This window comes from Pan troglodytes, chromosome 6 (assembly GCF_028858775.2).
Source record: "Pan troglodytes isolate AG18354 chromosome 6, NHGRI_mPanTro3-v2.0_pri, whole genome shotgun sequence".
Lineage (NCBI taxonomy): Eukaryota > Metazoa > Chordata > Mammalia > Primates > Hominidae > Pan > Pan troglodytes.
The window spans coordinates 128,496,143-128,508,650 of record NC_072404.2 but is presented as its reverse complement, the minus strand read 5'-3'; the positions used below and the strand labels follow the sequence as shown (position 1 = coordinate 128,508,650).

General features: G+C 38.2%; 1 protein-coding gene and 1 long non-coding RNA gene across 3 annotated transcripts in view; one reads left to right on the top strand and one right to left on the bottom strand.

Moving 5' to 3' along the window:
* Window positions 1-12,508, bottom strand: part of LOC134810558 (uncharacterized) — a 90,372-nt gene that overhangs the window by 14,377 nt on the left and 63,487 nt on the right. For both annotated transcript variants that reach the window (XR_010158943.1, XR_010158946.1), the window contains exon 4: window positions 5,376-5,449. This is a non-coding gene — a long non-coding RNA (uncharacterized LOC134810558). The remainder of the gene's footprint in view (window positions 1-5,375; window positions 5,450-12,508) is intronic.
* On the top strand, window positions 10,090-11,994 carry SMIM30 (small integral membrane protein 30). Its single transcript, XM_024358028.3, has 3 exons — window positions 10,090-10,177; window positions 10,544-10,637; window positions 11,098-11,994. The coding sequence occupies exon 3, from the start codon at window positions 11,127-11,129 to the stop codon at window positions 11,304-11,306; it is 180 nt and encodes a 59-aa protein (XP_024213796.1). The 5' UTR covers window positions 10,090-10,177; window positions 10,544-10,637; window positions 11,098-11,126; the 3' UTR covers window positions 11,307-11,994.

The following is a 12,508-nucleotide window of genomic DNA, read 5'->3' as shown; positions in this document are numbered from 1 at the left end:
TTATGTTTTCTGGGAGCAGGGGACTCTACTAGTCCTGAATCTGAAGTTAGCTCCAGAGGCAGCCAAACCTTGAACTCTAGCTGGGTCTGAGTTTGCTGTGTTAAGTCTGCTTGGGACAAGCTTCCAGCCGATGGAGAATTCACCAGACCTTGTATCCTTAGCTTCCTAAGTGCACTGGTAGTTCCAGGCCCAGACACTGCACACAGGATTCACCACCCATGTAGCTGTGGCTTGCCACCTCCTTCCAAAACTCTTAGAAAGCCCAGTGTGGCCAGGCAGAAGGACATGGAGGGTTCCTAGTCCCCATTACAGTCCATAGGGCTCTAATAGGTGGCAGCTCCAGGCCAGAGACACTTTCTGGAAGGGTTCTGATGTGAAAGTGCCTGGACCTCATGCAGCACTTCCCTCTACTAGGTGCTGCCAACCCTGAGTTTGAGTCAGGCCTCAGGCATGGTGAGGCATCTGATGTCTTAGAAAAGTGGAGCCAACTTTGAAAACTGGGCTGGAAAGTTACCATTATTAAAGGTTTGATTTGACTCACCATGACCTGGTCCAGGGTGGACCCATGGCATGTGATCTGTGCATTCACATGGGGCCCTGCACTTAGAAGACTAACGGGTCCAGTTTAATGCTTTTCTATCCCTGTCTAGAAATCCTTACTTTTGACCAAGAGGCCCCACATTTTCATTTCTTATTGGGCCTAGAAAATGTACCCAGTCCTGGCCTGGCCTTTATTAAGGCCATATTTAGACAAAATAATTGCCAACTTAACAGAAGGACTGCATCAGCCATTCACCACTGTGCGTGTGTTTGTGTGTGGGGTGTGTGTGTGTGTGTGTGTGTGTGTGTGTGTGTGTGTTTACAGAAACTGAAAAAATGTTTTGGGGTTTTTGTCTTTTTTTTTTTTTTTTCCTTTTTTGTTTTTGTTTTGTTTTTGAGACGGAGTCTCGGTCTGTCACCCAGGCCGGAGTGCAGTGGCATGACTGAGGCTCACTGCAAGCTCCGCCTCCTGGGTTCACTCCTTTCTCCTGCCTCAGCCTCCCAAGTAGCTGGGACTACAGGCGTCCACCACCACACCCAGTTAATTTTTTGTATTTTTAGTAGAGACGGGGTTTCACCATGTTAGCCAGGATGGTCTCAATCTCCCGACCTCGTGATCCACCTACCTCGGCCTCCCAAAGTGCTGGGATTACAGGCATGAGCCATCGCGCCCAGCCTTTTGTCTTTTAAGCAGAGAGTTGCTTTAAAAATTATAAAATACTTCATCAAGATATTAAAGGATAGGAAATGTTAACACAAACATTCAATGTCTAACATTCACTTGAGATCAATCAGAAAAAGAAGACTATCTTTGAATATATAGTCTAAATCAAGAGAAAATATTACATATTTACAGAAAATCTATAAAACACACATCTTTATAGGAACATCTGTCTCCCACTGGATAATGTAGGCCAGCACTCTAACTTCAGTCTAGGAAATAGTTGCACTTTTACTTCCTAACATTGCTCATGCCACATAACACTTCTCATTACCATAAGACAAACCATGCATGCTCCATTCTAGTGAGGAAAAGTGACTGAGGCTGAAAACTTTCAGGATTTTGGAAAAACACTTGTATGGGGAGATCTAAGGCCTAATTGTGGTAATGCAATTGTGTAACCGAGGACCTGACAAGATCCCAGCAGTTGTAGTTTCTTATGGAAGCACCAAGACTGTGGCTAGAATATACTATTTTAATCCCAACTGAAAGTAAAAGAAATATTTGACACTTGGGGATAAAAGAAAATGATTGAGAAGAGTCAATGTAGCCCTCCTCTCACTGTTGTGCTTCAACAAGGGAGGAACACAACAATAGCCTGCTCACTTTTGAACTTTTGTAGTCATTGCAATCTTTCCTGTCTACTGATTATTGTTTCATTTACAAATGAGAAACATTTTATATAATCCAGTACTGATCACATATTTAATCTTTAACTTTGTTTTTCTTTTTCAGGTTTTTGCTTCCCTGAAGAGCTGAGCATCTAAAGAATGTGATAGGCAGTGTCAACGTGCTTTCAGATCTTTACACTATACATATTTTGGTACCCACATGCTAAAAAGTCAAATATACTTTGATTTTCAATGCTTAAGGCATTTACTCACTCAAAAATTAAATTAAAATAGCTCATCTCCCAGAAAAACAGAACTTGTTTAGAATAGGAAGAGACAGGAAAACCTACTTTGGCCTAAGATTGAACCATCCAGAAATGTATACTACAATGACTTGATATACACAAGACTGTTGAGATCATTCTGACTCACGGCAAAAAACCATTTTGTAGGTATTCCATTAGAAATCCACTTTCAGGACATATCACATTCAAAAGCTTGATCAAACTTATATCTTGATCCTCAGATTATAAACCGTTGCTGGTATAAATAAAATATATGAAACCCATTTTTCATCTGTTCACTGTAGCCTACATGAAATTAGTATCAATTACACAGGCTGATGTTAAAATATTAACAACAATATTAAGAATCTATCATATATATTTAGGTATATATAAATGTTAACAAAATACTAACCAAAGTTTTCAGAAGTAGAAAAAAGTCTATTTTTCTCCTAGTTTCAAATAAAGAAATATAGAAATTCTTAAATACTAAAAATAAAGCCTTTGGAAAGATAAATAACAGTGTCTCAGAGATTCTTAAAACAAGCTCTTGTAATGAGTACCAGACAACCAGCACAGGACTTGTGGGTGGGTGGGGGGAGGAGATAAGAGAATCAGAAAATGCCAGGTTTAGAAGGAAGCTTCAAGGACATCTAATATGACTATCTTTTTAAAGTCTGAATCCTTTCTACAACATCCTAGCCAAGTGTTCATTAAGCTACCCTTCTGACTGATCAAGAGTTCACTGCTCACTGAGGCAGCCAATTCCCTCTTAGAATATTAGAAGAGCTTTTTTTTCTATCAAGCTAAAAACATGCCCATTACTTTCCCCCACTGGCCATCTAGAACAGGTCCAATGGCTTTCTTTTATGGTCTCTCCTATGGGATGAGCCACTGAAAATGGCAGACATTCTCATTGAGTCTTCTCATTTACATCCCATGGTTTTTCAACTATGTTCTTCAACTAATGAGTTTAATCTCATCACTATACTGTTAATATCCAGTTTGTTAATGTTTCTATTAAAATAGGAACCCATAAGAGAACAGCAAACTGCTGGGCATAGCCCACACTGGAAATAGCAAAGCAAAGCTTCCCTCCCTCTTCTAGATAATTCACATCAATTCCTGCAGCCGAAGATCATAATCACTGTTTTGGTGGCTATGTCATACATGTTGATGCAAACTGAGCTTTATGTTGGCTAAAATCTTAAAACCTTAAAGTCTTAGCTTTTAACTTATTCAATAAGTATTTGTGGATTGTCACTATGTGGGTATTATAATACTAAGAACAGTAGGAGAAATCAGTGTGATATAACCAAAAGAGGTAGCATTCTGGGCCCAAGCCCCACTTTATCCAGCTATATCTATGTAGGAAGGACACTTGTTAGAGCTACTTAATTTTCATAATAGGATAACTATCTCACTACTTTCATAATAGGATAACTATCTCTCTGTTCCAAAGCATATGGATGGGCCCTTAGCCAGCAATTTAGAATACTAGCACTCCAGGATATCCAGCTCTCATCCAAATACCTACTGAGAGAAGAAATGTTCAGGGAAGATAGGTCCAAGACCTTACAAATTCAATCTTTGGTTAATGTTGTCACCAGAAACATACATATTGGGAACCCACAACACCTTTCTGATCAATTTCATTGACTCACATTTACTACTTTGTCCTAATCTTTGACAGAGGTTGTTATGAGAAATAACCACATAAAATTCATATCCACATTGTTATTTTTTATAACTGAGGTACTGTCCATTTTGTTACTCAGAGTCCTTCTCAGTGCTAGCAAAGGCTCTGTTCTCTTCAAGGAATCAGATGGTTCTGATTTTTAATGATGGAAATCATCAGAATGGTTTTACATATTTAAAAAATTAAATCTTAAAGACAGGGCCGGGCGTGGTTGCTCATGCCTGTAATCCCAGCACTTTGGGAGACGGAGGCGGGCGGATCACGAGGTCAGTAGATCAAGACCATGCTGGCTAACACGGTGAAACCCCGTCTCTACTAAAAATACAAAAATCAGCCGGGTGTGTTGGCGGGCGCCAGTAGTCCCAGCTACTCAGGAGGCTGAGGCAGGAGAATGGCGTGAACCCGGGAGGCGGAGCTTGCAGTGAGCCGAGATTGCGCCACTGCACTCCAGCCTGGGCAACAGAGCGAGACTCCACCTCAAAAAATAAAAATAAAAAAAACTTAAAGACAGAAATGAAAGGCTATAAGAAATGATAAGAAAAAATGTCATTTGATACATATACAAATAGTAAAAAGTATTTGTATTTTCCACTTCATCAGTAACTGAAAAGGGATCCAGGAAAGCAAGATGAATAATTCTAACTGGGTCTTGTTAAATGCATCATTAACTTAACGTCAGGTTAATGTCATTCAGTTGCCCCTATGTCACCACTTCCCAAATAATCAGCCTCCATAAAATGGCAAAGGCTCTAAGACCAAATGAACCTAAGAACTACCAGGAGAACTTATTTTAAAGTTTTGCATTTTAAAATAAATTCCCCATATAATTGGGATGCAAGTGAAACACAGAACACACTTTGAGAACACTCTTCCAGGACCAATTTTGGATAACTTGAATAAACTCTGTCGCTCTTCCCTGGATCCTCTACTGTCTGTATAGGTCCCTTTTAATGTCTGGTCACCAAAGACACATACGGTATTCTATTAAGGAGTTACTGAAGCAGGGCAGATGAAAGGATTATGTCCCTTCCCTTATATAGCCACCACAAATACATTCACGAGTGTTGATAGGCATGCTCGCAAAAGCAGTGCTTCATTCTGGCTGTCAGATTGAGGTCAATTACTTATTTTGACTCTCCTGAGAAACGAGAGCGTAAAATGCATTAAAATGAGTCCAAATCAAAATCAAATGAAACTATAAATAGTGTTGTACCGGACTTTTTCCTCAACTGAACCAGTTGCAATCTTTGTAATATAACCTATTCCACCTTTAAAATAAAGAAATTATCTTTAAAGTAAAATGGAAAATCTGGCAACCTCCTTGAGTAAACTTATTCTTGCAGAAAGTAAGATCTTTTGTCATTTTAAAAATTATAAAGATTTTTAATTCAAACAACATTACTTTAGAGTATTTACAGACAAGTAGTCTGTTGTCTTAATGGTCTCAAGGAATAGATTTATAAACAATCAAAATATTACAAGCAAGAGTAAAGAAACTTTACTATTGCCATCTGACTCACCGTTTCATAGATAAGTAAATCATTCCATGACACAGAAACTGATGTTTTACCATAAAGTGTTCTACTTGGACCACCTATGTGATTTAGCAAAAGAAAGAAATTTAGAAACTAAAAGTGACTGATCACTTACAGTACGTCAACTGGAAATTCACAATAAATGTCTACACAAAAGGTTCAAGTACTCTTTTAAGCTTCCAGAATCAATTTAAAAGTAACCACTTCCTAGATACTGCTAACCAATACATTCTAGCCTTATATACACTGCAACATGTCTAAATTGACTCAAAAAGGTATTATCATATGAACAAAGTGAGATATCCAAGTGTAAATTCAGTTTCTCAAATTGAGTGATTTTACTCAAAAAATGGCCAGACAGAAATTTCATAAGTCTTTCAATTCAAGGGAAATCAAGCTAAGACTGGTTGGGGCAAGATTCACTGTCCTAGGCTATTTGCATTTTCTATCCAGCATGTCTTTAATTTTATAAATTTCATGCTGTTTGTTTCCATGGTTACCAGCTCTTAATCATAATGAGCACCTGGTCTACACAGGGGAATTAATATTTCCCTGTGAAATGCACATAATGAATTGTTAGTAACCTCCCTACATTTTTGCAGGGACCAGTTTAAACTCTTGACCCCTAGCAAAGATTTTCTTTTTTTTTTTTTAACTTTTGAGCTTTGGGGGCACATGTGCAGGTTTGTTACATAGGTAAACACGTGTCATGGGGGTTTGTTGTACATATTCTTTTATCACCCAGGTATTAAGCTCAATACCCAATAGTTATCTTTTCTTCTTGCAAAGATTTTCAAAGGGTCTCTTTAACTTTCTTTTTGAATTTTGTATATTATATAGTCTTCAGTTATTTCATGATAATTGAAATTTTCCAACATTTCACAATCTATGTTGACAGGGAACATCTATGCTCATTAGTATGTGTGCTTTTGCGCCTGGGTCAGATATACTTCAATTTTTTAAAAAACACTTTTTTGTACATATTTATGAAATCTCAGTCAAAATCCACTGATAAATTAGGTGAATACTGGCACCCCCTCATTCACCAAACTAGGGCCTAGAGGGAAGTACACAAACACCAGCAACCCCTCAAGTAGTCAACATGATTAGGCTTCCTAAGTGACATTAGAACACCTTATTAAAAAGAAAATTAAAATGGTTTTTGATCCTGTGGACATTTTCCACATAACAGTATGTGGACAATGATTAAAAGTATAAAGTTTGTCATATTTCCTGGATATATACCACTCACTAGTTATGTGACCTGGTGTAAATTACTTAACTATGCCTCAATTTCTTCATCAGAGAATAATAATAGTATCCAGTTCACAGGATTATTTTAAGGAGTAGAGGGGCTTATATTTGTTAATGTGTGGAATAGTTACTGGTGCATATTAGTCACTATTTTAAGTGTTTGTTAAATATAAATGTCAATCAATCAATCTGACCCTATGCAGCATGAAACCATGTTTTCTAAGAAAATCTTTTTTTCCATAATAAATGTTTGTTCATCTCTCATGATGTAAGCTAATTCTTATTTTAAATTTCCTTGTGTAGCACTTAATAAATATTATTTGGTCAGCTACTGCCATCTCTGAAAGGTTGTCTGTTGCCAATAATAGTGTCACTTACACTGACCACACTGAGCCACTTTACATGTCACCTCATTCAATCTGCATTAACAACCCTATGAAGATTGGTGATCCCCTTATTACAGATGAGAAAACTCAAGTTTCAGGAAGTTAGATAATTCGCACAGGTTTACAAAGTTAGAAAGTGGCAGAGGTAAATTTGGAATCAACCTCTGATGATCTCCAAACCCTGTCTTAATCAGTCCATTACCATGGATAAAGTGCTATATAGATAATGTCACAACTTTTCAAAACTAGAACTTTGTCATATCCAGTAATTTTTAACCTACTCCAAGAAGATCAGCAATATAAGTAAAAGTGGAATCTGTCATGCCTATGAGTGGGGTTTCTCTACTTCCCCATCCTCCACAAGCTTCCGTGTGTGATTGATTCCCACAGACAAATGACGATCACCAGTGGGAGTAAGGACCACATACATAATGGGCTCTAGGTGGTGCCTGGAACTTTGCCCAAAATGACCTTTTGCACCTCTCCCATACACTTCTGTAAATGCTGGTACAAGAGGTACTTAGCCTCAGGAGACGTTTTCTGCAGTAGTTGAACAGCTCTGGAAAGTGTAGCTTCTCCCATCCTTTTGACCTAATGAGTAGTTAGTTCTAACATTCTCTGTGATTAGTCCTATTAATGATGGGAAATACTGACTAGGTCTGGGTTGGTCTTTTTTAATTGTGAAGCTCCAGTAAAATGTTTCGACTCACTTGGCTTGGCTCAATTGCTAATGAGGAAGTCTGGGTTTTATAAATTCCCTGACACACACCAGTCACTGCAAAATCCTGATATTGGCCTGTCCTGCATCCTCTGATGGATCCCAGAGGTGCCTTCCTTCAGGGCTTACCAATGACTCACTTCTAACAGAAAAATGAGCAGAAGCCACTTCTTTTTTTTTTTTTTTTTTTTTTTTTTTTCTGAAACCATTTCTGGGTAACAACTGATGGAAAATTTTGCTCTCCACTGCTCAGGTAAGTAACTAAAGTAAAGTGCTTTAAGTATCATTGGTGCCATTGATCTCTATTTCAGTAAAGGACGGTGTAGGTGCAGATTTGTTTGAATCGAAAGACTAAATTATGGATTCTATAACCCTAGACACTTAGTGTCAAAAGAACAACTACATAGAAGCCTGTAGAAACATTCATACAGCTTGGGAAAAATGGGAGTGTAGCATTCCTTCAGAAAATTGGTGGTTCACATTGCTACCAGAGATGTTCACAGGCAGAACTTGTAGTTGGCAGATGACGGACACAGAAGCAGCTTCTCATCTATCATCGCCTTTTTTAGAAGAGAGACCAAACATGTACAACATGGCAGTTATTATCCTGGTCAGCAATCTAGCCAAAATATCTAACCTGGTTTACAGCTAGGAAATAACAGTTCACTGAGATAGAGTGAAGGCATGTTAAAAATCACACAGTAGGAGCAGGTCAAAGCAGTGAAGGAGATTATCATATTCATGGTACTCCAGAAATTAATCCTTGCAACTACATCAGCTATTACTGGAACCCCACCCCCGAGATCGACATTTCCAAATATAATATATATTTCACAAACTAATAAAAACCATCATAATTTAAAGAGAAAGTTTCTTGCCACTTACAGACTCTTTAAACTTAAAACCAAACCATTATCTTTAATGTTGACGTGCCTAGAAACAAGTCTGTAACAATACTAACTTTAAAGTAGTCTCTGCTGACTTCAGCTAACTAAAATAAACACATAAGGAAAAATAAACATGTAGGGAAAAACAAAATGTTCACAGTAGGATATGAGAGAATATTTTGGAAGCTATAAAAATATAACTCCTATTCCAAATATAATTGATTACAAAGGCACGAAAGTAGCTCAAAACAAAGGATGAAATGAACAAAACCTTGTTAAAATAATCAAGGTTAGAGAAACAACGCTGACGTTATTGTGCAGTTATTCTCAGATTTCCAATTTTCTAGTCACCTTGGTTTGGTTTATTTGGCACCTCTCGGTCTCTCATAAGATCTTGTTGGCACATTTATCTAGTCAAATCATTATTATTATTAGGCAACATTACTGAGCACCTGCTGGGTGCCGGTTAGGAGCCAAGAATATAAATCTTTGCTAGAGAGACTAGGAACGTGTAAGAAAAAGGGTAACCGACAACACAAGAATACATGCTAATTATTGGCATTGAACTGAACGTACCTGCATTATCTAACAGACTGAACCAGGGGACTTTCAGACCAGGCAGGTGGCTTCACACCCAACCCTCATCATTAATAATTTATAATGTGAGGATAGCAAATAAATTTTCAAATCAGTAAATATGAAAGAGTTCAGAAGATCAGATGACTAGAAAGGTTCAGTAAGGAGTTCACAGTTAGCAGACAATTGAAAGAGCGCCTTTCAGAAAGGTTACGACTTACATATACAAATAACTAATTCTTGTTTTATGATTTAAAAGCAGTATTTTTACATCTTTTCACAAATATATAGGGACATTTGGGGCTGAGGTTTCACAAAAACATAGGTGGGAAGGAATCACCGCAGTGCACTCTTGAATAGATTGTCACTTTAGGACCTGAATCCTGAGAGATCTTCTGCAACAGGGCTAAACCCATTTTTCCTAAACTTTGTTTTGCACTACAAATGTTTTTTAACCTTTTATGATATGTCTTATTAACCGCGCTTTTCCCCCATTGACTAAAAAATTAATAAATGGCATATGTTTCATTAGGAAGATGGTGACAGAGATTTCCTGCTTCAGAAACGTTGGAAGCCGCTGGTTTAAAAGCACCCGCAACAGAGGGCTGTACTTGGGTTCTCTCTCCCCGCTGTGTCATTTCAGTCGAAGAAAAAGACAGAATTACATGTGCGCCTTACAGACTCAACAGGGTAGAAAACACTTGCTATCATTTCTTTTATTTTGAAGTGAGCTTTTATATAAACACACGAAACCATCTATTTAATAGTAAAACGTTGGGCAGGGAAAGGAAGTCCCGCGCCTTCGCGACTCTTCGCCTCCGCTAGAGCGTGACCGTCACGCCCTCTGCTACTTACAGGGGGAACGCGCCGGGGCATCATAGGAGTCGGCGGCGGCAGGGATTGTGGGAAATGTAGTTTGGAGACTCCGCCCTCCTCGCCATTCCTGTAATGGCTGCTTCCTAGAAGGTAATGTACGAACTCGTCTCCAAAGGATACTTAGGTTGCACCAGTGTATTTGTAAAACAGGAGCAAATTTGGACCTTGCCGGGCCAAAGTAGGAATTCTTTTTCAAATCTTAATATCAAGTCCTGAAATGAAATTATCTCTGTTCTGTTTCTTTTTACCTTTTCTTGTGTGGGTGAACTGACCAACTTTTAAGTCTAGTTCCCTGTTGGACAGACTTTTCTCTGCTCATTACCTATCCCCCTACCGTCCATATGGCCTCCACGCTCTGCACTGACTCTAGCTGCCTCTTTAAAATAATAATAGTAATAATAATTAATTTTTAAATCCTTCTCTCCGCCCCCTCCCCACCCCCCATGCTAATAATAGGTCGTGTCACGTGGAACCTCTTAATCTCAGCATCCGGAGCTCCAGGAAGGGAAAATTTCAAGTCAGATAGAATTCTATATATACCATTTCTTTGGTAAGTCTTATTAATTCCCCACAACTTCGCAGAGTTATATGTTGTGTGACTTTTGCCAAATTTGTCTGCATTTCCTGGATGGGAGAGACCCTAAGAAAATGTACAATTTTTACCCACTAGGATATTTTAAGTTTCCAAGTTAGTGGCTCGTGCTTTTTTTCTGTTTGTTCTTAATTATGAACTCCTGTTCAATTTTTGTTTGGTTGATGCACGAGGTGTTGGCATTATCGTGGAAAATTCCTGGGTTTAGAGTGTTATCATGAGATAGGGAGATGAACCTCAAATTACTGTCTTTAACGTCCCTCTGTTTTTCCACCTATAAGATGAGGAGATGGATTGGAAATGATTCATAAAGTATCCAAAAGATTGGCTGGCCTGTTATTTGTCATGTGTTCATTTTGTCATTTGAAAAGGGAGGAATTTTTAATGGTTCCTTTTTGTTTCCATGTTTAATTTCTAGGAACCTTCAGCCCTCAAGATTCCAACATCATGACCTCAGTTTCAACACAGTTGTCCTTAGTCCTCATGTCACTGCTTTTGGTGCTGCCTGTTGTGGAAGCAGTAGAAGCCGGTGATGCAATCGCCCTTTTGTTAGGTGTGGTTCTCAGCATTACAGGCATTTGTGCCTGCTTGGGGGTATATGCACGAAAAAGAAATGGACAGATGTGACTTTGAAAGGCCTACTGAGTCAAACCTCACCCTGAAAACTTTTGCGCTATAGAGGCTAAACCTGAGCTTTGGTGTGTGAAAGGTTCCAAGAATCAGTAAATAAGGGAGTTTCACATTTTTCATTGTTTCCATGAAATGGCAACAAACATACATTTATAAATTGAAAAAAAAATGTTTTCTTTACAACAAATAATGCACAGAAAAATGCAGCCTATAATTTGCTAGTTAGAAAGGTAGTCAAAGAAGTAAGATGGCTGAAATTTACATAAGTAATATTTCATAATCTTAGAATTCTTTCAAAGCATGTGAAATAGGAAGAAGGAAGTTCTTGCCCAGAATCAGGAAATCACCACTGTTCGGTTATAATCACTGCCTCCTGAATCGTTGAGGAGTCTTTTCTCCATTTTTTTAATTAGATTTTTGTTTTGTTGTCTCCCAAGTTAATATTATATTTAGATATCAGAGAGTCAGCCAAAAAGGAAAACTTTTATCTCTAGGGAAAAAACATTTAGAAAAATGTATTCAGTGTATCTAATACTGAAATGCGGAAAAAATTTAATGTTAAAAAAAAAACTATAGACATTGACATGGAAAAGAGATTTAATGTTTTGAAAAAAACTTTATATTAACTGAGTAACATCCTCCTGATGAGAAGTACTATATTAAATATAAACCCATTATGTTATAAGTTAATGTTTCGTGTCCATTTCTTACTTGGGGCTGTTTGTATCCATTGTGGATTTTTATATGAGCTAAGTGGAGAAGGGCAGGATGCCTTGTGTTAACTGATTGCGGTAGCTTGAAGAGACATAATGAGAACGGGGCAGCATTAAGGTCAGAGAAGCCCCTGATAGAAAATCTAGAAATACAGAAGGAAAATGAAATGGCTTAAACTGATTTGTACGCCAGCCAAATGAAATATCCTCTCTGGCCTAGCTACTTAAAGTGTCTTCAAGCCAGCAACATCACCTGGGGCTTGTTAGAAATGCAGAATCTCAGGCCCCACCCAGACCAATTGGATCAGGAACAGCATTCGTTTCCAAAGCCCAAGTTAATTTGTATGCACATTACAGATTTAAGAAGACTGCCAACTTGCTTGAGCCCAAGAATCATTCCAGGCACTTGATAAGACTTTTCGATTCCCTGGTCTTTCTCCTGGTTGTATAGCTGTGAGATGGGGCCTGGAACTCCATGTCTAACAA